Source organism: Mytilus edulis, chromosome 7, assembly GCF_963676685.1.
Source record: "Mytilus edulis chromosome 7, xbMytEdul2.2, whole genome shotgun sequence".
Classification (NCBI taxonomy): Eukaryota; Metazoa; Mollusca; class Bivalvia; order Mytilida; family Mytilidae; genus Mytilus; species Mytilus edulis.
Genome location: NC_092350.1, coordinates 5,772,705 through 5,800,526, shown reverse-complemented (window position 1 = coordinate 5,800,526; position 27,822 = coordinate 5,772,705). Strand labels below are relative to the sequence as shown.

Genomic DNA, 27,822 nt, shown 5'->3' with positions numbered 1-27,822 from the left:
GCATTTTTGCGTCTGTCCCAAGTCAGGAGCCTCTGGCCTTTGTTAGTCTTGTATTATTTTAATTTTAGTTTCTTGTGTACAATTTGGAAATTAGTATGGCGTTCATTATCACTGGACTAGTATATATTTGTTTAGGGGCCAGCTGAAGGACGCCTCCGGGTGCGGGAATTTCTCGCTACATTGAAGACCTGTTGGTGACCCTCTGCTGTTGTTTTTTATTTGGTCGGGTTGTTGTCTCTTTGACACATTCCCCATTTCCATTCTTAATTTTATTAATCGATTTGCAAAGTTTGTTTTTTATTTACGGAATGTCTTTATTTGTTGTACATGTAGACATGGGTATCGGTAATTTAGCATTGAGTCAACAGAGAAATGACGAGAAAAAGTGCATGTTTTACAACTCTAAAATGACTGACTTTAATAAAAAATTAAACTGTAAAGAACCAAAATTGATAGAAATATGTTTGAATATCAAGGATTGATTTGCAAAATTTAGAAAACGGGTCAGGTTTATGAGAAAATTGAACTTTATTGAAGCATCTATACATTTTATATGGGGAAATAAAAAATGGCGGCTAGTATACATCACAGAAGTCGAGTGATGTCTAACTCAGTTGGATATGCAATTTCTATACAAAAAGAAAGTTTTAACTGTACGATGTCTACGGCTAGAATGACTAACTAGACAATTTTTTCACGAACCCGCGAAAAACAAATAAGCATAACAAAACACATCTTCGCTAGCCAAGGGTTACGATCCACTCCCGCTCTCTTCACCCTTGGCAGGTTGAGGCAACATTTGTGATATCAATGTTACGCCATCGATCGTAAGATTAAAGTCACGCCCATTCCGAATACATTATTCTTGACCAATGGTAGCACTTGAACTCTTCAATTTGGAGATAAAAACACGGTAGCGTCTAGATTCTACCCACTTGGTAAAGCCGGAAACGAAAATATACGTCAACATTCATGCATTTGTGCATGAAACATACACAGGAACTTCTATTAGTTGATTAAAAACATTCCAGTTGCCACTAAATATAGTCGTATGTTTAGTGATGTAAAAACTTGTTGCACAATAAACACGTGGCAATTGTTTACAAACACTTTCTACATTTACACGTGATCATGTTATAGGACCTTTTTGATTGGATGCAGCGAGTTTCTACTGCAACCAATAAAAATCCTTACCTTGTGTCTCCAAAATATTATCTCAATCTGCCAAGGGTGAAGAGAGCAGGAGTGAATCGTTACCCTTGGCTAACGAAGATGAACAAAACATTATGTCAACTGACCTATCAAATCATACATCATTGACCCATACAAAATATTATAGAAACTTTAAGACAGTATTTTTCCGCTATACTGCGAAACGCTGAAAAATATATGTCATAACTACACAATAATTTTGGCCAACAAAATTAATCTCAACTCAAATATGCATGTTGCCGTGCAAACAGACTAGAAAAAACAAAGAACGGGCGTGAAAAATGCAATATGAATACAATGCAAGATATTAATCAAATCATAAATCATAACAAAGAATAAAATTCAAACCCTAAACATTCACAAGCCAAAGTTTTCGTAACCTGAAGCCGATGATCAAGTGAATCAGCCACGTAACCATCTTTAGCAGTGTCGCTTTTCCTACGACAGTGTCGTTTCCAACAACGTTCGTTTACATCTGAATTGGCGGCTGCAGTAGCCCAATATGCTCTTAAAGAACGCAAACTAATGTTTAAATCAGGACAAATACTGTTTAACCTAGAAACTATTCATTCTCTAGCTCCGGTATAGCTAACCGTTTATTTTTATATATTAATGAACACACTTTGTTTTGATCTGAAAATTAGTCTAAATATAAAATTATCTGATTCAGAATTAATCTTAGCTAATTGAAAATACTATTTCAATAATAAATATAGACAGACTCCTTTACAGATGACAATTTCGTCACCTAATCTATATAGATCAGTTTTACTCTTAAATATATTGATTGAAAATGATCATCCTTGAAGACTATATCCTTACAACGAATAGCGCTTGCTTCGTCATAACGAAGAAAACCAGCAAAACATAAAATTATCAAAATTAAATCCCGTATAACAAGTAAATCATTACAATCTTTGTAATTAGAACATAACTTTATCAAAACATCTACTGTAATGTGATCTTTTTCACTTTCGGTCTGTGTGGTTGTCGTTTTGCAGCTTCCGTTAAATTCACAACGAAAGAATTTGTTGTGGGATCTTGAGTTCCTTGAATATTATGCACCCACTTGATCCGTTAACGGCAGATTGAACTACACTTTTAGTCGCGCAACGTGAATTGGAGAAGCGTGAATAGATTGTTCTCCTTCTTTGGATGAAACGTAAAAAGAATAAAAATATTTACTATTGGTGTTGCTGCTATGTGAATGTATCAAAAATTCATCCATTTTCTCACCAAGTTTATTGAAATTTTTTGAAATCGCTTCACACTGTGAAATCTCTTTCTGAATGGTACATGTTACCCCGATCACTAAAAAAATTTAAAACAATAAATATCGTACAGCTAATTTTAAGCGCCAACATAGTGAAATTTGTATCTTTCTTTCCTCCCTCTTCCTTTTATAACTACACTTGATGACAATAATCTGCTGTGTCCTACAAAACTCACAAATGTTTGCGAACCTACAACACCAACGTTTATAATTGGCCAAAAAAGAGCCGACCTCCAGTAAAGAATAATTAGTGTACCGATAGATTTTTCTTGTTTCATTTTTTGAATACATTTGGATACAAGTGACGGTGGTGGTACAATCTAATTAATTTCGCTTTTCCAATGTTGATCGAGAGCATTAATATCAGAAGTATTAGGACACCAGTGCTCAGAGTTGAAGACCAGACATTTTGTATTATAATCTGACGCAAATCGATCTACCGTACGAGGACCCCACAAATTATCTAGAACTGAATACACTTCTGGGTCTATTCCACAGTCATCAAAGTCTACACTTTTACTGATCTGATCAGCCTTAACGTTTTTGTCTCTTGGTACCCACTGTGGTAACAATACAATATTGTTAAGCTTACATACATTGGCTGATTGAACGATTAATTGTAGATCGCCCTTTCTACTACCTTGCTAAATAATGTAAACGATATTTTGATTATCAGTATACCATTTAATAGTTTCACATGTAATGTTACTAGTAATGACAGCAAAACTCTATATACAACTTTTTTCATGTGGAGCTTTTTAAACTTTCTACAGAGTTCCAACTACCCATAACATCAGTGTCACTGATACTGACAGCATACCCTCAAAAACCTATACCGGAGGCATCACTGGAAACAATGCAAGAGTACTGTTCCACTATACTCAAATCTCTGTCATTCAGTATGGCTACGTTTTCCTTCCAGAAAACAATTTCATCTAATGCTTTGATATTCAGAAGCACAAGAGCGTTGCTTTATACAATAAACAACCGTACACCCTCCTTGTACGCAACCGTACTACTGTGCCCATTGCCCCTTGCATAGAAATAATATGTCCAACAATGGACGCCAAAAACCTGGCTGTTACTTTTATTTCACCTTTTCCCAACCTGTGAATAATCACATTCAGCGTATCTTTCAACTTATTCAATCTAGTTTCTGTAACAGAAACAATACCATTTTTCATGTCCCACACCAAACCTAGTCAAGTAACTGATTGACTTAGTTCTCAACTACACTTTACTTCGGCAATTAAAAAACCAGCGGATCTTAAAGCATAACGTACAGTTAAGCTACAGAAATAACCCTTACTAATTTCACTTGCCACACCTATGCCATCATCAAGATACATTATAATCTGTAATTCTTGATCTCTTAAATATTTTACAATGCAATTACAACCTTAGTAAATATGTATCCTCCTGTACTTATACCAAAAGGTAATACGCTAAAAACGTAGTATTTTGTTATTTTTTCATGTTCATGAAACCCACCGAAACCTAAGTAGGTTTTGTGATATTCGAATATTTCAATACGATGATATGCTTAGCGAAGACCGTATGCAAATAGATAGTCCCCATTTTCGAACATATGACTAGCTTCAACAAAATATTCATATTTGAACCTAAATTTGTATATGTGGGGGTTTATATGCCTGCACTCAAGAACTTATCTGACTTTTCTTTATTCCTCGCAACTGTGAGAGGATTGACTACTTTAGGTAACTCAGGTACTTGAGATATACACCCGACTAATTAACTGAGTGATCTCGGATTTAACAAACTCTGAATTATCAAATTCTGCCTTATTGTTACTTAAGTTACAGCTTTCAGGTTATGTATAAAACGGAATAACGGCTGCATTTCTTTCTAACACAAACGATGCAAACGACCAAGCGCGCACATGTTTTGATCATTTGTCAAACTATGCACTCGCTAAAAATGCGTTTACAGTTTGTCGTTCGTTGTTTGTTAGTACAAACGCTACATTTGTTTCTAACTTGAACTTGAGTAAACGATATTTGTTGTCTACGTTTGTAAAAAGTCTGTTAATCAACAACATGTGCATGCATTATTGAAAGTTAAGAAAAGGTCAGAAAAGGCTTATTAAACGATGTATTTGTTTTTACTTTTATTGCGTTTAGAAAACAACAACAAACACGACACACCGTTTACAAAATATTGGTTAGAAAGAAATGCGGCAATAGTAACCATTTCTAATAATACTTAGAATATAGTCGTTTGCATTTATACTTTGCCAATAAGTGTACGCGTTGCCTGTTTACCGGTGAATGGTTAAACTTCACCTCCCTACCTGTACTTTTAAATGTGTTATCAAGCTTAACGAACTGTGAATGTGTCTCTTTTGCAAATGTGCTTTTGTCAAAACTATCAAAGTTTTCAACAGTTTTATCAAAACTATTTACATTTTTACTTATCTCGTCATTCTTGTTTCTTTGCATTGTTGCACCAAATGCACCAGTTGATGGTCGACCCTCCAGTGTCGGGGAATACCACATTCATAACATTTCCCTGGGCGTTGAACTGGAACATTATTTCCAGGTGCGTTGGAATTAAATCTCGACGATTGAGAGGTACTGTAAGAGGTTGATCTATGCTGTGTACTTTGTTTCTCGTTTTTGATTTTCCGTGCAGCTTTGTTTTCGGCTCTGATGATTCGTTTTTTCTCTTACAATCGTCGGCCAGACTATGCGTTTCGCATTCTGTCACTATTTTCCAGCCACCCTCGGATTGATCTGCTAGTTTAACTATTTTTTGTCTATGACGTAATATATCCAAACCTTCACTGATACTTTGTGCTGCCTTTTGTGTCTGTTCGGTTTGCTTATGGTCTTCCTTCAGAAAACATCTACCTTTCTTCATCTTGTTGGCAACTTTGGAATTAACTTTAAATTGTTCTTCATCCCCCTTTCTCTTGAACACGTAATTGTCCGAATTCATCTTTTCAATCTTGGCAAATTGTGTTTTTGATGATTGTCGTTAATTTTCGTTCGTCCACTTTCGGAACGCGTCAAAACTGCTATCAATAATCCTGTCCATGTAATGTACGATATCATTCTGCGCGGTTAGAACAACTTCTTGCAAACGTTGTTTTATCAAAGAATCTAACTGTACCGGCTCCGACATTTTAACTGTACGATGTCTACGGCTAGAATGACAAACTAGACAATTTTTTTCACGAATCCGCGAAAAATAAATTAGCGTAACAAAACATTAGGTCACCTGACCTATCAAATCATACATAATTTACCCATACAAAATATATTAGAACTATAAGACAGAATTTTTCCACTATACTGTGGAACGCTGAAAAATCTATTTTTAAATAGCCTGATAGATGTTTAGGACATGAAAATACGTCACATCATCTATTTTTCTTTCCTTGAACAGTGTGGAGTTTCCCGTGTAAACCTTAAATATCTGTCAAATGATTTATTATTTAAATGCAATTTAGACGGATCTTTACTGAGTTTTATCATAAAATGTGATTCATAACAAAATAAAGTCTGCTATTAAAGGGTCGCAATTAGTGGTCTTTTGACTGTGACGCATGAGGTCAAGTTAGTCATGTATGTAGATTAGATGGGGTGTTAACTTAAAAATTAATGTTATCTGAAAGGAAATATAGTGTTACATAATAACCATCAAACCATAGTTGTCACTGCAAATAAAACTGTAACCAGATCTGCTGTTTTATGTTACAATAAATAAAATATATGTAGTTTTGTAGGTTATTTTTTTGCTTATTCATTCGGCTTATTGTATTCCGCTGCAACAATATACTAGGATACTGCTCTAGATACAGTGTAAACTCGTGACATAAAATTCCGATAATGTTTTATGTGACAACTTGAGAAAAGAAATTGTACTTAAGTAAACACTTTTATGTATTCCTTACAAGTCCATACAATGAAGCTTTATGTTAGAATATTGTTTAGTTATTCATTTATTTACCATCTTATATCGGTTTTGTGTTCAACACATTGCAAGATAAAAGAGACAAATAGTGGAAAACATGCGATTATAACGGCAGACTGTACAAATATGGGACTAGTACATGTTCCTCAAAATTTACCGCGAAACATTACTGCACTGGATCTTAGTAGGAACGACATAACAAGTGTTACAAATTATGCATTCGTCAATTACAAAAACTTATTGGAACTTAATCTGAATTCAAACAAAATAAGTCATATATCAAACTCGTCATTTAAAGGATTAGGAAATCTTCAATCGTTGGAAATGGCTGATAATTGTCTTGATCTTTCAAAAGTGTATATCATAGATTTGTTCGTACCCCTGAAGAAATTAAATATTCTAAACATCATGAGAAACATGGATCAGCCGACTAACTTTTCCACCATAATGACGTATCCAGACAAGGCATTAGGTGTTTTACATCAATTGACAAACTTATCGATTGACTTAATGCCAAAACCAAAGTTTGGACAAGACTTTAAACAATTAAAAAGTCTCAAGAGGATAGAATTCCAGTCCTGTTATGTTGTAAGCCTTACAAACGAAACATTTAAGTTTATCTCGTCTAGTGTTGAAACACTTATAATGCAAAATTGTAGATTGAATTTTGTTTATGCTGAAACAGGTACTCTATTGCCGTTTCCAGAGCTAAAAGTGGTCGATTTTTCTGACACATTCATGCATTTAAAGCAGGCACTGTTTTTGCTTAATCCATACACAAATAAAAACATGTCAATTATAAATTTTCATCACGTGAGCGACGCTGTTATTGACAGCAAGGAATTTCCTTATTCTTTTATCGTAACAACTGAGATGACAAAGTATTTACAGACTATTTGCGTTGAAAACTTGGATTTGTCACAAAATGGTATTGTTGATTATGAACCTGGATCTTTATTTACATTTCGTTATCCTGAATGTATACAACATCTGTCGGTAAGGGCAAATAGGTTTACTATAATATCTAATAAAATACAACTGCAATATCTTAACAACTTTACCCGGGATGCCAGTCGTTTTAAGACGTGGGATATTTCCTATAACGTTGTAAGCTATCCCGTGTCTAAAGAAAATACCGTTTCTGCAGGTTTCGATAATCCTTCCAATTTTATTTTAAATTTTTCAAAATCTGTAGAAAGATTGGATGCTAGTTACGTGATGGCAAATGATTTACCTATTATATATCTTGTGCCTATTAATAATAGATTGAAGTATATTGACTTGTCATACTCGATATCGTCGGGGATTATACTTTTCGAATCTGATTCTCTGCATCATCCCCCAAATTTGGAAACACTGATTGATAGTGGAGGAGATTATTCCTTTATTTGGCAGGAATTTGGTAGATTTTCTCACAACAATCTGAAAACAGTTGTTTGGAAGAATCGCAATTTGAATGAGGGCATACAAGCGCATCCGAAAAACCTTTTCAGAAACTTGAATTCAGTGGAAACCCTTGATATATCGGAAAACAACATTTGGTACTTCTCAGACAATTTGTTAGACCCAATGAAAAATCTATCTCGATTAAATTTATCAAAAAATTTACTGCATAGTATCCCGATACAGATGATTAATCATTTAAAGATTAAAACACTTGATGTTCGAAATAATCTTTTAACAGGAATCAGTTTAGAAATAAGGAATTGGCTCGATCATATGCAAAACATGCATTCAATGTCACTGTTCTTAGCAGGAAATGCATTTGAATGTTCGTGTTATAATATTGACCTGATAAGATGGCTGCAGACAACAGATGTAAAGTTAGACAGTCGCTCGTATAAATGTGTTCTACCTAACGGAAGTAACAGCAATACATTAGATGCATATAACTCTTTATCCGATCTGTTTGCTCATTGTGAAAATTTTATGTGGTTAACATTAGCAACAACATTACTGTCAACTGCCTTTATAATAGCGATATTGCTAGTGTTGTATAATAAACGTTGGAAAATCATATTTACCCTCCAGGGAATAATAAATCGTGTAGTTGAACAGAAAATCAAAAGGCAGTACACTTACGATGTGTATATTTCTTATGAAGGTAATGCGGTTTATTGGATCAAAGAAACGCTTGTCTCAAAACTGGAAGGGGAATGGGGTTTAAACATGTGTATAAGGGAGAGGGATTTCCTTGCCGGGATTTCTCACGCTGATAACGAGGCAGAAGCTATTAAAGAAAGTAGATGCATTATATTTGTGATAACTCCAGGGTATAGACTATCACCTGATCGTACATTCGAGATAGACAGGGCTCAATACGAGAGAACTAGGAGCAATTTAGAAACAGTGATAGTTCTTACAAAGGACATCAAAATTACAGATGTACCTCGTAAATTTTCTTATATCTGGAACTATGTGTACTTGATAGAATGGGTGGATCACAAACAGTTTAATTCGGATAATATTTGGGAGAAATTGAAATTGTTGCTCACACAAAAGAGGTTTTATTAAAAAGCCGCCTTGCTCAAACAAACTCGCTTCAATGAAAGAGGAAATTAATAGGGTTTTGTTTTAATAAGTGAAAATGTAGTTGTATAGTTATAATAAATACCAATACCTAAATGGGAAATACTTTAGATCAACTAAGTCTGTATAGCTGGTTTGTACACGACCGGCAAAATTACCGAAAATCATAAATGAATATCATATGATATGCCAAATCACAAATAGACCTATTCAGTATATTAAGTCCCGTGTATAGATATCAATCATTTCTGATCTATGTGTGTGTTGTCTTTAATTTCCATTCATTTATTATTCATATCTGTTGCCGTGTTTTTTGTTTCTTTTCGGCGGATTGACATAAAGTAGCCGATAAAGAATTCATACATAAACGAAGGCAATGTAGGATGCATGACATCCATGGCAGTTGTTTTTCAATTTATGTGCTTTGTCTATATGCCATTTTGATTATCTTTCTTGATAGATTTGTCTGAATAGTGATTAAGATTATAACATGATGTCGTCTGTTGTATCCCTGTTTTGGTCAATTTAACTTATTATGCCTGTTTGTTTTGTTAAAACATTGTTGCCAATATAATTAAATATATGCAACTGTCATACAAATTAGAGTTTGAGCTTGATATGAAACGACGTTTGGTGGGGTTCGTGTTGCTTATTGTTTTCTTTTATATATTGTGTCATGTGTACTATTGTTTGTCTGTTAGTCTGTTTGTCTTTTTCATTTTGAGCCATGACTTTGCCAGCTTATTTTCGATTTATGAGTTTGACTGTCCCTCTGTGATCTTTCGTCTCTCTTTTAATGCATCGTTTTCAAATAAGGAAATATCTTTATCAAGTCTTGAATATGACAGTTGTTTCCAGTCTTTTACTGTGTTTGAGATTTTGATTTTACCATTTTACCAAGGAACGTTAACATTCCGATTTGAATTTTACATTTATTTATATTATTAAATTTACATAATATTTATACATTTTCCTGACTTGGTGCAGAAGAAAAAAATGGTGGGTTGAACCTGGTTTTGTGGCATGCGAAACCTACCGCTTTTATGGCAATGTTAATTATAAAATTAAAATGACAATATTACATAACAGGACTACAATAAAAATAAATTGTAGAACATATGGAACAGAGAAACACACAATAATAGCTAACAAATAGGCTACAATAGGTTCCAAATTTAAAATTCAACACGCCAGACGTGCGCCTCGTACACTCAATACCAACCAGTGACAATCAGATGAGCAAAGTTCGAAAAAGTAAAAAGTTGAAGAGCACAGAGGACCAAAAAGCTCAAAAACGTTACGACCAATACGGCTATGGATTTCTGCCTGGGTTTAGAACATCCTCATTATTTAGAATAATTTATACTTATGCAAAAAATTAATTTTATAAAATGACTATATAATAGATATACATGATAAAGCTGAAGCGTTGACTAACGACAGAATAAAAACGGATACATTACATAAAACAACCTAAACTAGCACAGGAAAATATCAGTCGAGTTAGCCAAAGTTATCAACGCAATGACGTCACATTTAAATTTCTAAAAGTTTCCCAAAAATTACAATACTAATTAATATCAAATTGTGGTAGTAACTACAAACGTTAAGACATTTAACAAAATCCGATGAGAATAACAAATATAACATCAAAACTAAGTACATGAATTTGGGATAGAAAAGTACCGTGACACATCCTATAGCAATGCGAATTCACACTCTGCAAAACAGTCACAATCGGGAATAAGTGACGTTAGGTAATTAAAAGATGAGATGACATAATGACAAACCACAATCTAACAATTGGTAAAAATGTCCTTAGTTAGTTTGGACAAAGACACATCGTATGGATCAATCAGTTCGCGATGGTGTCCGTAAAATTTACGGAGTGTCAATTTTAATCTATCCTCCTCATAGCTTTGTTGGAGCAGTTTATGTGTTAGGAGCACACTCCTGTATATGAAGTCCGTAAAGTGTGAATATGCACGAGAATAACGTATCAGTTGAGATATGTAAACACTATACGAAGGAGCAGAGGGTATGTTGCTGCTGAGAAAGGGGAAATTGATAACTGGGAAGTTGAAATCGTCCCGTCTATCATAGATTTTCGTGTGAAATCGTCCATCTGTGTCAATATTGAGGAAAATATCAAGATATGAGGCAGTCCTTCTAGTATCAGTAGTATCCTTAATTTCAAATTTACTGAGACATAAGAGATGTTAATATTGGCTGAAATATGAGAAATTCAATGATAGGACATCATCAACATATCACAAAGTAAAACTAAAGAATTTTGCAAAGTGCTTTTTCATTTTATCTCATAGAAGGTTCTGAATGAATTCCGCTACATACGAGTACAAAAACAAATCGGCCAGTAGGGGTGCACAAATAGTACCCATTGGAATACCGACTGTTTGTTGAAATATAAATCCCCCAAACTCAACAAATATATTGTCGATAAAAAAGTCAAGCATTTTGATAGTATTATCCTCAGTATATTTTCTGGTAGATTCAGTGTGGTTCTTTACAAAATATGAATTATTGTAACCCAAAACAAGAAATTTGTATCTACGATTCCCATTTTTATAGAAAAAGGTCTGTTTAATGAGAAGGTGAAGTCGACCTTTCAACTGAGCATGGGGAATAGTAGTATAAAGCGTAGAAAAATCAAAAGTCTTGATTCCAAGAATTATTCGTCTGATTCTGAAACCAATATTAATGTTGTTCTTGTCCATAATATTTGCATCAAAGATCTAGACTGGAGGACCTTTCTTGAACAGACTTTTCTGAACATTTTTTCATTTAATTTTATTATTTCAAAGATCCAGATAAGTCAATGTCAGACAAAATATCAACCTTTGTGTGTGAGGCTTGAATAACTTCGCCTTTCAACAGTTTGAAGCCGAACACAAAACGTTGATATTTATTTATACATTGATGTATTATTGTTATTTCACTGGCACTAAAATGGCACCTGCGGGTTCTGGTTTTTCTTGCTGTGTTGAAAAGTTGAAGATCCCTGGAGACCCTGTGATGAGAGAAACAGGATTTAAAAATTGGTGGGATAAGGAACTGCAAATATACAGGTTCCAAATTCAGATAACATAACCACCTTCGAATCAAATTCCCGTCAATTGATACAAAATATCCATAAAAACCCGGGTGGAGACCATGATGGCTGGATCAATATTTGAATGAATAATCAGAATTGGAACGTTTTAACTTTAAAGATAAGTTCTGTATTGTGCATCAATCGGAATGAATGATGGTAAATTTAGACTCTCACTAAAATATACATTAGTTGTTAGCATGGTTAGTGGCTTTGAACTAGCTGTCAGTAACTGCGAATATTGTCAGATATGTACTTAATGTCTTTTTGTTGTTGTGATATACAAGTACCCGGCCAAGGTAACTCGTTTTTTGTAAAACGTATATTTGTATCCATCAGACGAGGTAAGCCTTTTTGAACTGATTTTTATAATTCATTTTTATGTTCTTATGTAGTACTGTTTCACCACTGTCCCAGGTTAGGGAAGAGTTGGGCTTCCGCCTACATGTTTAACCCCGAAACATTCGGTGTAAAAGTGGCTGCCCCGAGTCAGGAGCCTGTTATTCAGTGGTTGACGTTTGTTGTTGGGTTACATTAATTTTTCTCGTTTGAATTGTTTTACGTTTGTCATTTCGTGGCGTTTTACGCTGACTATGGACTTTTCTATTCAATAGTTATGGAAAAAATAAAAGGTTGCGAGTTGTCTCATTGACAATCATACCGCATCTTCTGTTTATGTGGTTTGTTAAGGATAAACTTTTTAAAATTTTGTCTTGTGACAGACTACCTATAGTCATTTCAAATTACTACAATTGTTCCAATTTTGACTAGACGTGACTGCGTATTTATACATACTTATAAACCGAACACCCTTCTTTAAAGCATGTGTTTATTTTCAGTAATCATATTTTAATACAATACTGCTGTTTATCCTTGAATATAGAAATTGACGGCTATATTTCACATAGACATCTAGTATAAACAAATAGAATGAAATAGTAAATTAAGTTAAGATAAAGGAATGGATCTGATATGGTGAATACCTAAAGTTTGAAAGACATTAACAGTAAAAATGGTGGTCATTGAAGTATGTAAAGAATGTAAAGAATGTTTCTGATACGTGAGTTGATGTTCTATCTGAACATAAAGTTCCCAGACATGTACAGTGTAACAGTATACAGTGTTTTGTTTTAAAAGAACTAAGTGTACTCTGCCATTAATAGCAACTTTTGTTTGCTTTACATATCATACTCTGAATGGGTTTGTTCCACTTTAGATTTGATGTCCTTGATACTTTGAGATATAAGGCAGTTCCAACCGAAACTGATGATATAGGATTAAGCAGATGAGGTATGGTTGCCAATGAGACATCTCTCCATAAGTGACTAAAGGACACAGAGACTAACGGTCTTCAACAGTAAACAAAGACAAGACCGTATAGTCAGTTGCTTTAAAAGGCCTCGAAATGACAAATGTTACACTATTCAAATGAGAAAACTAACGGACTAATTTGTGTACAAAATAATGAACTAAAAACAAATGCATTACATAGCAACAAACGACAAACACTGAATAACAGGCTCCCGCTGACTTTGGACAGGCACATACAAAATGGGGCGTTGTTAAACTAGCTTGTTGGCACCAAACCCTCCCCTAAACTGATACTGTGGTATAGCATTTCAATATAAGAACAAACAATAAAAATCAGTTGAAAAAGGCCTAACTCGTAAGATGGATACACATAGAAACACATCTAACAAAAACACGACTGGACGTGGATGGGATCTTATACGTTCTCGTGCACACAACAGAAATCGATATGTCCAGATTTGAGAGTACTCGCAGTTACTGACAGCTAGTTTAAAACCAACAACAACAGTTTTCTAATGGAAAAAAATATGCATCTAAGACTAAAATATCAATCAGTACACATCCAACATCCATTGCATTTAGTTTTTTTCAAAAAAGTCATAAATAGTCAGAGAAAATATGACATTGTGAAATGCCAAGATACAGTTATCGACATATTGTAGAGCCATGAATGTGCATATGTATATAATGATTAATATATGTAGTTTGATTTTAATTTACTGATAACAAAATAATTATCAGGACCAGTATAAACAATATGCAAAGATCTAATTACAGGGTTAAATTTGTAACCTTTAAGAATAAGTTTATTCATAAAAAATAAATTTACAAAATTACTGAACTCCGAGGAAAATTCAAAACGGAAAGTCCCATTATGAAATGGCAATATCAAATGATAAAACACATCAAACGAATGGACAAACACTGTCATATTCCTGACTTGGTACAGACATGTTCAAATGTATAAAAATAGTAGATTGAACCTGATTTTATAGCGCTTAACCTCGTATTTGTATGAAAGTCGCATCAAATTCAATTATATTTATAAAGGATCGATAAGTTTACCTTGATTGTTTCAAATTTACGGGCTCAGTAAACAACATCTCCGTAAAAATGAGGATCTGCTATCCCGTTTCAAATTTCGACAGTTACAACCAAGCTTCAAATCAAATTTTTAACTAAGGAGGATATTGTAAATGTTTTAAGTAATTTGTGGAAACAAAATCCCTGACTTAATAATTTACCAGTAATTACATAGATTACGTTTATCGAAATCGTCCCTTTTGCAATAAACTTTAGTGTAGAGAACCCCATGAAAAACTGATATATTTGAATCTAGACAAATACATTTATAACTGATTATATTTGATTTATTTAAAGTAAGTTCATTTGGATAAATGTTAGCAGTATATTTAGAAAATTCATGATTATTTAACAAAACAAATCATCAAAATAATGATAAGTGTTGTCAAATTTAGCATTTATATACAATTTTCCCTGGTCTTTAATATGTTTTTTTTGGCATAAACTGTGAATCATAATAGGACAAGAAGTACGAGAAGGGGCACACTTGATGCCGATAGCAATATCTACCTGGCGATAAACGTAATTGCTGAAATGTACATAAATATCATCAAGGAGAAAATTAACAGCTTTAATCATCTAATCTCACCTGCAGTAAGTATATATCTATAAAACAATTAGATGTGGTATGATTGCCAATGAGACCAAATATCTCAGAAATTAACAATTACAGGTCACTGCAAAGCCTTCAACAATGAGCAAAGTCAAATATAAAAGACCCAGTAAAGACCAATGTAAAATAGTTCAAACGATTAAAACTAACAGCATAATTAAGGTACAAAATATGATAGAAAAACTAATATGAAACACTTCAACAGACGATAGCTACCAAATTACAGCCTCCTGACTTGGGACAGGCACATACACACAAGTATTGATCTAGCATATGTTTCTGTCTCAATAGAGAAGAAAGCTTTGAATTAGTTGCAGCAAATATATATGCATTCATATTTATCAAAAGACCGTTTAATCAAATATGAAAACTTTTGTTTGGTAAGATGCAGATCATTATAGCAATTAATATGTGTTTTCCTAGTTACATGTGTAAGGCTGTAACTGCATTGGTCAGTCTTGTTTCAATTTGTTTACCCCTTATAATAATCTTTCTGATATGTAGATTTTATTTGTCAATAAATGATACTGTCGCCAACAAAGAGCTTTGAATTAGGTTGGTTGTTGACGTGAAATTAATATCATTTGAGACGGAAGATAGTTGTACATAACGTAAAACCATCATAACAATAGTGTAATATTTATCGTGTCGATTCACTGCAAATAAACATGTAACCAGATCTGCTATAATTTATGTTGCAATGAAATATTTATGTAGGTTTGTAGGTTGACTTTTCTACTGATTCATTTGGCGTATTGTATTTCAGTGCAACAATATATATGATACCAATCTAGAATACAGTGTTTACTCGTGACAGGGAATTCCGATAATGTTTTATGTGAAAAAGTGAAAAAAGAAACAGTTTTTAGTAAACACTTTCATATATCCTTAAAACAATCATACGATGGAGCTGTATGTTAGAATGTTGTTTATTTATTCATTTATTTACCATCTTATAACGGTTTTGTGTTCATCTAATTGCAAGTTAAAAGAGACAAATACAAATACAACTGCAGACTGTAGTAACATGGGAATAATACATGTTCCTCAAAATTTACCGCGAAACATAAATGCACTGGATCTAAGTAGGAACGACATAAAAGGCGTTACAAATGATGCATTCGTCAATTACCAAAGCTAATTGTAACTTAATCTGAACTCATACAAAATTAATCATTTACCAAACTCGTCATTTAATGGATTAGGAAATCTTCAATCGTTGGAAATGGCTGACAATTGTCTTGATCTGTCTGATGTGTATACAATGGATCTGTTTGTGCCTTTAAAGAAATTAATGTCTAAAGATCACGAGAATCATGGGTCAGCCGACTATATTTTCCACCATATTTATGTATCCAGACCAGGCATTTGGTGTTTTAAATCAATTGACACAATTATCGATTGACTTAATGCCAAAACCAAAGTTTGGACAAGGATTTAAACTACAAAGGCTTCAAAGGATAGAATTCCAGTCGTGCTATGTTGTAAGCCTAACCAATGAAACATTTAAGTTTTTCTCGTCTAGTGTTGAAACACTATCAATGCAAAATTGTAGATTGAATTTTGTTTGTGCTGAAACTGGTGCTCTATTGCCGTTTCCAAAGCTGAAGGTCGTAGATTTTTCTGACACACTTATGCATTTAAAGCAGGCACTGTTATTGCTAAATCCCATACCCCAATAAAAACATGACAATTATAAATTTTTATCACGTGAGCGACGTTGTCATTGACAACAAGGAATTTCCTTATTCTTTGACTGTAACAACTGAGATGACAAAGTATTTACAAACTATTTGTGTTGAAAACTTAGATTTGTCAGAAAATGGTATTGTTGATTATGAACCTGGATCTTTATTTACATTTCGTTATCCTGAAAGAGGGACGAAAGATACCAAAGGACCAGTCATTCTCATAAATCTAAAACAAACTGACAACGCCATGGCTAAAAATGAAAAAAACAAACATGAATGTATACAGAGTCTGTCGGTAAGGGCGAATAGATTTACAATAATATCTAATAAAATACAACTGCAATATCTCAACAACTTTACCCGGCAAGCTAGCCGTTTGAAAACTTGGGATATTTCCTATAAAGTTGTAAGCTATCCCGTTCAAAACACAATTTCAGTAGGTTCCGATAACCCTTCCGATTCTATTTTTTATTTTTTGAAATCTGTAGAAACATTTGATGCCAGTTACGTGATGATAAATGATTTACCCATTAAATATCTAGTTCCTCTTAATAGTAGTTTCAAGTATCTTGACATTTCATATGTATTGTCGTCAGGGTTGTTGTTTTTCGAATCAGATTCTCAGAATCATCCCCCAAATTTAGAAACACTTATTGATAGTGGAAGTGATTATTCTTTTTTCTGGAATACATTCAGAGAGTTTACTCACAATAATCTGAAAAAAGTTGTCTGGAAGGATCGCAATTTACATGAAGGCATAAAAGCGCATCCAAAAGAACTTTTTAGAAACATGAATTCAGTGGAAACCTTTTATATATCAGAAAATAACATTTGGAACTTCTCTGACAATATGTTAGACCCACTGAAAAATCTATCTCATTTAAATTTATCAAAAAATGTATTGCGAAGTATTCCAAACCAATTGATTAATCATTTGAAAATCAAAGAACTTGATGTTCGCAATAATCTTTTAACAGAAATCAATTTAGAAATAAGGAATTGGCTTGATCAAATGCAAACCATGCATTCAATGTCACTGTTCTTAGCAGGAAATGCGTTTGAATGTTCGTGTGATAATATTGACTTGATAAGATGGTTGCAGAAAACAGATGTAACGTTAGATAGCCGCTCGTATAACTGTGTACTAAAAACGGAAGCATCAGCAATACATTTGATGCATATAAGTCTTTATCCGAACTGTTTGCTCCCTGTGAAAGTTCTATGTGGTTAACATTAGCAACAACATTACTGTCAACTGCCTTCATAATAGCGATATTGCTCGTGTTGTATAATAAACGATGGAAAATCATGTTTACCTTGCAAGGAATAATAAATCGTGTAGTAGAAAAAAAAAATCAAAAGGCAGTACACTTACGATGTGTATATTTCTTATGAAGGTAATGCGGTTTATTGGATCAAAGAAACACTAGTCTCAAAACTTCAAGGGGAATGGGGTTTAAACATGTGTATAAGGGAAAGGGATTTCCTTGCTGGGATTTCTCTTGCGGATAACGAGGCAGAAGCTATTAAAGAAAGTAGATGCATTATCTTTGTAATAACTCCAGGGTATACACTATCCCCTGATCGTACATTCGAGATAGACAGGGCTCAATACGAAAGAATTAGAAGCAATTTAGAATCAGTAATAGTTCTTACAAAGGACATTAAAATAACAGAGTACCTCGTAAATTTTCTTATATCTGGAAATATGTGTACGTTATGGAATTTGTGGAGGGAAATCAGTGTAATTCGGATGTTATTTGGAAGAAATTGAAATTGTTGCTTACACCCAGGAGGTTTTACTAGACAGTTGTCTTGCTGAAACCAGCTCTTATAAAAAAAGAAATTAGTAATGTTATGTTTAAATAAGTGAAAATGTACTTGTATAGTTTTAATAAAGAATGTAAATACCTCAATGGGAAATACTTTAAGTCCACTAAGTATAAACGGTTTGTACACGACCGGCCTAATTTCAGAAAAACATAAATGAATACCATATGCCAAAACACAAATGGACCTACACAGTATATTGAGTCCTATGTAAAGATATGAATCAATTTTGACCGATGTGTGTGTTGTCTTTAATTTCCATTTATTTATCATTCATATCTATTGTAGTTTTCTTTGCTGCCTCTTTCTGCAGAGTGACATACAGTAGCCTATAAAGAATTCATACATAAACGTAGTCAATGTAGGATGCATGATATCCATGTCAGTTGATTTTTTAATCTATATGCTTTGTTTATAGAAAGATATAGGAAGATGTGGTAGGGGTTCCAACGAAACAACTCTCCATCCAAGTAACAATTTATAAAAAGTAAACCATTATAGGTCAAGGTACATGGAGCCTTGACTCAAACCGAACATCAAGCTATAAAGGGCCCCCATAAATACTAGTGTTAAACCATTCCAACGCGGAAACCAACGGTCTAATCTACCTAAAACGAGAAATGTTAAGCACATATGAACTACATAAACAGAGGACAACTACTGTACATATTTGCCATTTTGATTATCTTTCTTGATATATTTGTTTGTTTTGATAGTGTTTAAGATTATAACATAATGTCGTCTTTTGTACCCCTTTTTTTGACAATTTCACCTATTATGCCTGTTTGTTTTATTAACACATTGATATCAATACGTTTTTTTTGCCAATTTTATTTGTCTTTCTTGAGAAAAGTAATTTATAAAGAAAAAAAATCAACGCCTTAAATGACCAGCGAGGCAAAATTTACACAATTGAACAGAAAGAAAATTCATGTACAACATGTACAATCCTTTTTACAGAAAAAACGCTAACGTTAAAATTATACTGATATTGACAATTTTCGTACCTCCAAAGATTTGTCGGGATATGATTAGTTAACTAATGATTAGGTGGCTATATATATTTCGTATAGGGTGCTCTAAAAAATTAGTGGGGCGCTGTCTTCTTTTGGATAGCGTACCAGTGTACTAGCACTATAAAGTCATGCATTTACGGTAGGCTAGCACAAAGCAGTCAAAATTTTTCATACACCCTTTGGTTTCTTATTTATTTTATTTTATTTTACTTCTCTTTTTTTTAGTACATACAAAACACCTCACTAATTATTATTGCAAAACTCACATACACAAATTTAGGCTTATTTCGGTTTATAAAAAATATTTAGCATATAAATTCACATGTACCAGGACAACGTTGCTGCCGTTCACTGCTGTTTTCCTGGCCTAGCTTTCCTCCTGTTCCTACTTCTGGTGGCTCAGTGTTTATTAATTATTTTTTTTATGCATATATTGTTTTTTTATTAAATTTGTATTGTATCATTCTAAATTATTTCAATTACCATATAGTAAAAATTAAACTATTGAACTATCCAGAGCCGACCGTGCAAGGCTGTATAGCCAGTCAATGTCGTTAAAAACTTCCATTTGTTCTCAAAAAAGTACATGGTAAGTTACCATATACATGTAGAGTTAGCAACCATATGGGGGTAAGTAAGGAGTTACCGATCTTTCAACACAAAAAAGATGCCAAAACCCTTTATAAAAACAACACAGTGTTGAGGAAAAGTCTGAAAGGATTTAACAGACGAAGAAATTGATGATGAAAGGTTGAAATAATTTCATTAAACATAATTTAAGCTAACAAGTTGTTATTGTTGGCATAACGGAGTAAATTCCCTTTCAAAGTAAAAAAAACAAGAAATCTGAAAGGATTCAAAAAACGAAGAAATTGATACATGTAACGAACGATTGAAATTAAGTCATAAAACAAATTTAAAGCTCAAAAGTTGATACTGTTGGCATTGATTTCTGTATAGACAAATGGAAGGAGGATCTTAGTACTAAGTATTGAAGACTTGATCACTTTGATAGGCCACTAGTTTAAATACCACACAAGTATTTCTGCACACCATATACGAATGTTTGCACATAATATAGGAATGTTTGAACATCATGTAAGAATGTTTGCACGTCATGTAAGTACATTTGCACATCATATAAGTAGTTTTAGAAATCATATAAGGATGTTTGCACATCATATAAGGATATTTGAGTATCATATAATGGCAAGTGCACATCATATAATGAAAAGTGTAAATCATATAAGGACAAGTGCACATCATATAATGAAATGGTCATAACAAGACAGCTTTGGCGTTCAGTTAGTATAGTTTTAATTTTTGTGTCATTAGATCTCTTGTTAAGAGTTGTCTCATTGGCAATCATAGCACATTTTTTAATGTGTTTTTTAAAGTTGAACCTTTTTTAAATTGATCTTGTGACAGACTAACAATAGCCGTTAAATTACTGCAATTTTTACAATTTTGACGTGGTTGCGGTTTTATACATCCCACTAAACCGAAATCCAATCGTAAAAAGAATGTGTTTTTTTTTCTTCAGTGAACATATTTTTCTTCTTTACTGCAGTTTACCCTTGAATATAGAAGTTGACGGATATACTTACTTAGAAATCTAGTATAAAACCAACTTTGTGTTTGACAATTTTGAAAATATTTGTCTTGAAGATGATATAAGCAACAAGAAACGGCTTATAATGGGTATAAAGAAACAATTTTTTTGTGAATGACAATGATTTTGAAAAATATATTTAAATAACCTAAACTAATATATTGTTAAATATAATCTGAATGTTGATATTTTGAATCATAGTAAATATTAACCTTTACATGACCTTGGACTATCATAGTGACTAGTCTAGATATCACAGTCCAATACATGATGTTTGTGATAATTTAAACTTCCCTAAATTGTGATAGAACCAACATTTTTTGTAAAATACGAATAAAAACATCATTATAAGTAAATGTTCTACTAACCAATGAAAAGACAATGTGTGAATGCACTCAACACTACAACAGGTGTAGTGATTGTCATCTCAGATAAATGTATACAAATGATGGAAAAAATGTCATAACAAAATATACCCTATTCACCTTTAAAAATAAGATTTTCTACAAAGAATACTCTCATACATGAATAGAAATTTGAGAAAAACCATTCACCGTTTACATATGTTATATTCTTGTTACACAAAACAAGGAAATGTTAAAACTTTGGGAAACAATATAAAAAAAAAAAACGACCGAGGAAAATTATTTCTATAAAATCATATATAGGATTTTTGGATTATTATCTTAATATTAATATTATAGCTTTTAAATGAGTCAAAGATTATAAAAATCCAATGATTGGTTAAGGAGAAAATTAATCTTCAAAGACTGTTGGTTAGAGTCAAAAACTGTAGTGATTCCTTAAACCAGTTTGTTTGAGCAAGGCGGATATCTAATATTGACTCCTTGGAATGAGAAGCAATTTTAATTTCTCCCAAATAACATCAGAACTAAACTGTTCTTCATCCTCCCATTCTATCAGGTACACATAGTTCCAAATATAAGACAAATTACGAGGTACATCTGTTATTTTAATGTCCTTTGTAAGAACAATTACTGTTTCTAAATTGCTCCTAATTCTTTCGTATTGAGCTCTGTTTATCTCGAATGTACGATCAGGGGATAGCGTATACCCTGGAGTTATTACAAAGATAATGCATCTACTTTCCTTAATAGCCGCTGCTTCGTTATCAGCATGAGAAATCCCAGCAAGGAAATCCCTCTCCCTTATGCACATGTTTAATCCCCATTCCCCTTCCAGTTTTGAGACAAGCGTTTCTTTGATCCAATAAACCGCATTACCTTCATAAGAAATATACACATCGTAAGTGTACTGCCTTTTGAATTTTTGTTCAACTACACGATTTATTATTCCCTGGAGGGTAAACATGATTTTCCATCGTTTATTATACAACACTAGCAATATCGCTATTATGAATCCAGTTGACAGAAGCGTAGTTGCTAATGTTAGCCACATAGAACTTTCACAATAAGCAAATAGATCGGAGATAGAGTTATATGCTTCCAATGTATTGCTGTTGCTTCCGTTAGGTAAAACACAATTATACGAGCGACTGTCTAACTTTACATCTGTTGTCTGCAGCCATCTTATCAAGTGAATATTATTACACGAACATTCAAATGCATTTCCTGCTAAGAACAGTGACATTAAATGCATGGTTTGCATCTGATCAAGCCAATTCCTTATTTCTAGATTGATTCCTGTTAAAAGATTATTGCGAACATCAAGTGTTTTAATTTTCAAATGATTTATCAACTGTATCGGAATACTTTGCAGTAAATTTTTTGATACATCTAAAAAAGACAGATTTTGTATTGGATCTAACAAATTATCCGAGAAGTACCAAATGTTATTTTCAGATATATTAAGGGTTTCCACTGAATTCAAGTGTCTGAAAAGGTCTTTCGGGTGCGCTTTTATGCCCTCATTTAAATTGCAGTCTGTCCAGACAAATGTTTTTAGATTGTTATAAGGAAATCTACCGAATTCTTGCCAGATATAAGAATAATCACATCCACTATCAATAAGTGTTTCCAAATTTGGGGGATGATTCTTAGAATCTGATTCAAAAAGCATGAACCCTGACACCAATGCATATGAAATATCAATATACTTCAAACTACTATTAAAAGGGACTAGATATATAATCGGTAAATCATTTGTCATCAAGTAACTGTTATCCACTTTTTCTACCGATTTTGGAAAATAAAAAATAAAATCGGAAGGATTATCGAAATCTGCTGAAATGGGGTTTTCCTTAGGAATGGGATAGCTCACAACATTATATGAATTATCCCAGGTTTTCAAACGACTAGCTTGCCGGGTAAAGTTGTTGAGATATTGCAACTGTATTTTATTAGATATTATTGTAAATCTATTTGCCCTTACCGACAGATGCTGTATACATTCAGGAAAACGAAAATTAAATAAAGATCCAGGAACATAATCAACTATACCATTTTGTGACAAATCCAAGTTTTCAACACAAATAGTTTGTAAATACTTTGTCATTTCGGTTGTTACAATCAAAGAATAAGGAAATTCCTTGTTGTCAATAACAACGTCGCTCACGTGATGAAAATTTATAGTTGACATGTTTTTATTAGTGTATGGATTTAGCAATAACAGTGCCTGCTTTAAATGCATAAATGTGTCAGAAAAATCTACCACCTTCAGCTCTGGAAACGGCAATAGAGAACCTGTTTCAACACGCACAAAATTCAATCTACAATTTTGCATTAACAGTGTTTCAACACTAGACGAGAAAAACTTAAATGTTTCATTGGTTAGGCTTACAACATAACACGACTGGAATTCTATCCTTTGAAGCCTTTGTAATAGTTTAAATCCTTGTCCAAACTTTGGTTTTGGCATTAAGTCAATCGATAATTGTGTCAATTGTTGTAAAACACCCAATGCCTGGTCTGGATACATAAATATGGTAGAAAACTTAGTCGGCTGATCCATGTTCCTCCTGATGTTTAGAATATTTAATTTCTTCAGGGGCATGAACAGATCTATGGTATACATTTCAGAAGGATTAAGACAATTGTCAGCCATTTCTAACGACTGAAGATTTCCTAATCCTTTAAATGACGAGTTTGATATAAGACTAATTTTGTTTGAATTCAGATTAAGTTCCAGTAAGTTTTTGTAATTGACGAATGCCTCATTTGTAATACCTGTTATGTCGTTTCTACTAAGATCCAGTGCAGTAATGTTTCGCGGTAAATTTTGAGGAACATGTACTAGTCCCATATTACTACAGTCTGCCGTTATAGTCGTATGGTTTCCCATATTTGTCTCTTTTATCTTACAATTAGATGAACATAAAACCGGTAAAAGATAGTAAATAAATGAATAAATGAACAACATTTTAACATGAACCTCCATCGTATGATTGCGTTAAGAATATATGAAAGTGTTTACTGAAAGACAGTTTCTTTCCTCAATTTGTAACATTATAGGAATTACCTGTAACGAGTTAACACTGTATTCTAGATCGTTATCATATATTTTTGTAGTTGGGTACAATAAGCAGAATGAATCAGCAAAAATCACCTTTAAAACTACATAAAATGATCATTGAACCTTCCTTGTTCGAATATCTTTCGTTCACACTATATCACAGTGTCGTTAAACATTTGAGCTGCGTCGGATAGAAATCGACCTTATGCAAACGAAAATTAATACCTCTGTTAACTTATTTTGGGTTGAAATAATTTTTACGGAAAGTCTGTAATTGTTCAAAAGGTAGATTTGCAGAAGAATACAACCCTTTAAAACAGACCAAAATGCATCTTTTATATCTAAAATTATTCCAAAATCGATCAAAGTCTTATACATGAACCTGTGTACTTCCACTTGCATAAGGTCGATTTCTATCCGACACAGCTCATTTATTGTAGAAGATTGGGATTTAACTTTTATTTGCAGTTTTTATGACACGATACATATTACGCTTTTGGTTATATATTATGTAACACTATCTGAAGATATTGACCACAAATTGTTACTGAATTGATATTTGCTATAGTTCGTAACATACATGATCAATAATCATCATTCAGTTATGGAAGAAATCCTTGTATATTTTGATAATAAATGAACTTCTACTTGTGACGTTTTAACATATTGTATCTGTTGGATTTGTTCACGCTGTTTTGTTAACGCATCATTATGGATTTTATTAAATTTGATTCGACTGTCCTACAAGTGAGAAGTGTAGCTAAAAAAACAATCGTTGTCAACATAATGAAACTGTTTCCATTTGTCAAATAAGTGAGAGGTTCAGCTAGCTATAAAACCGTGTTTAATCCACCATTTTCTGCATAAGCAAAACCCTGTATCAAGGTAGGGATATGACAGTTGTTATCCATTCGTTTGATGCGTTTTATCATTTGATTTTGCCATTTGATTCGGGACTTTCCGTTTTGAAGTTTACTCGGGGTTCAGTATTTTTATAATCTTACTTTTCATTTTCTTACGTTTATGAAAATTCAACCCGGAAATATGTGTTTAATTTTAAAGCGTGTTAAAATGCCACCTCAGTGACAATACACTCACGTCACTAAATTGCAGTAGTTCCGAAAACATTTAAGACCCACAGTTCCAATGTTATAACAGGAGTCCTTAACATAGTTCATGACCAAGAGTTGAAAGTATTTCTCAATAAAGAACCTACGGAAGCGTATTAGGGACATAGAAAAAATAAAAGTAGTAGTGAACTTTTTTTCAAAGTCGAAATTTTGACATTTCAAATCTTAAAATTTCGACTTTAACTCGAAATTTAAACTTTTCTTATCTTGAAATTTTGACTTTCTAAAATCTTGAAATATCGACTTTTCAAAGAGTCAAAATTTCGACTTTTTTAAAACTGGAAATTTCGGTTTTTTTCTAAACTCGAAATTTCGACTTCTTTTTAACTCAAAATTTCGACTTGTTTTAAACTCAAAATTTCGAATTTTCCTAAGTATTTATACGTTTGCGATTACCACATTCACAGTCATTTATATCAGCAAGCGGATATATAATATATAATTCATAAACTTAATAAGCACATTTTAATAAACTAAACCATTTTAAAGAGGTTATTTTCGATAGAAAATCTTGTTCTTGCCGAAGAATAAGTAAAATATGTTTCACGTTCAAATAAATATTTCAAGTCTGGACTTCAGATATGTGTATCAAGACAACCCCGTTATTCCGATACACCCATGTTACGACATACTTTTATTCAACAGTCTGATATATAAAGACAAGGGTTAATAGTACTGTCATAAGAATGTCAACTTGTAGAGTTTAATCAATATTCCAGAAAAAAGAACCATTTATTTATTTCAAAATTCCAAAACTAGAAAACCGAGCAGCTCATTTGTCGTCCTGAATATGCATGGCATTTTTGGCTACTTGATTTACCATTGTTCAAACAAGGCAAAGTCAGTGACTTGCTATTGGGAAACCAAACAGGCCTTTAAAACTGCGATGCTATATGTTCTCAGATATGACGATTCTATGACAGTGTCGTGGGAACTAAAACATGGAACAAAACCTATTTCAAAATATAAATTGCCAAAATGTGTTGATGACGCTTTAACAATTTGCGTCCATGTCTACTCCTTCTAAAATTGTAATAACTGTGTTTGAATACTAACATCAAAGTTTTAAAAGAGATCAAAGTCGAAATTTCGATTGTAAAAAAAAATCGAAATTTTGAGTTTACAAAAAGTCGAAATTTTGAGTTTAAATAAGTTGAAATTTTGAGTTTAAAATAAGTTGAAATTTCGAGTTTAAAATTAGTCAAAATTTCGAGTTTTAAAAAAGTCGAAATTTTGAGTTTACAAAAAGTCGAAATTTTGAATTTAAAATAAGTTGAAATTTCTAGTTTAAAATAAGTCGAAATTTTGAGTTTTATAAAAGTCGAAATTTTGAGTTTAAAAAAGTAGAAATTTCGAGTTTCAAAAAAGTCAATATTTCGAGGATTTGAAAAGTCAAAATTTCAAGTTAAAGTCAAAATTTCGAGATTTGAAAAGTCAAAATTTCGACTTTGAAAAAAAAAATTCACTGCCAATTTTATTTTTTCTATGTCCCTAATACGCTTCCGTAAGAACCTATATGTCGTCCCCCGTCAATTATTGATTGGAATGAACGATGATCCAAGACTAACTCAATACTTACTGCTTAAATGAATAAAACGAGAAAAAGATGATAAGAAATCCTAATTAGACTGTATGTTTTAATTCAGATATAACATAATTGATGTACGTATTCAACATTTTAAAGAAGTTTTACTCTTAACAACCACCATATTAACCCTTTTTCCCGTACTAAACATACGTTTGTGAACTCGCGAAAGATTTTATTTTGTTCCAGCTGATAAGGCTGCTAATAATATAAATATTGCTTGACGTATATTTTACATTTAGGTTCTGCAAAAGGAAATTACCAATTCACTTACTATCCAACTGACACCATTCTCGGAAAATGACATTTGTAACAAACAAAAACTGTTAGCTACTTCTTTACAAGCAGAACCAAATACAATGACAGACCTAGTTATGTACCGGATCCCACGACCCACTAGAAAACAATTGAGTACCTGTACACATATTATCGGGAACAATGTAGATGTGTTGCTTACATA

At 32.9% G+C, this 27,822-nt stretch overlaps 2 protein-coding genes across 2 annotated transcripts; one reads left to right on the top strand and one right to left on the bottom strand.

Annotated features, from left to right (window-relative positions):
• Positions 1-7,639: 7,639 nt before the first annotated feature.
• LOC139482917 (toll-like receptor 3) lies at positions 7,640-8,935 on the top strand. The gene has a single exon (XM_071266943.1). It carries the CDS (start codon positions 7,640-7,642, stop codon positions 8,933-8,935), a length of 1,296 nt encoding a protein of 431 aa, XP_071123044.1.
• A 12,979-nt stretch (positions 8,936-21,914) lies between these two features.
• Positions 21,915-24,564, bottom strand: LOC139529795 (toll-like receptor 3). The gene has a single exon (XM_071325695.1). The coding sequence runs from the start codon at positions 24,552-24,554 to the stop codon at positions 22,050-22,052; it is 2,505 nt and encodes an 834-aa protein (XP_071181796.1). The 5' UTR covers positions 24,555-24,564; the 3' UTR covers positions 21,915-22,049.
• Between the last annotated feature and the right edge of the window lie 3,258 nt (positions 24,565-27,822).

Coding starts and splice junctions, on each gene's coding strand:
- LOC139529795 (XM_071325695.1), bottom strand. CDS start 24,554: ATGTTGTTCATTTATTCATTTATTTACTATCTTTTACCGGTTTTATGT.
- LOC139482917 (XM_071266943.1), top strand. CDS start 7,640: ATGGCAAATGATTTACCTATTATATATCTTGTGCCTATTAATAATAGA.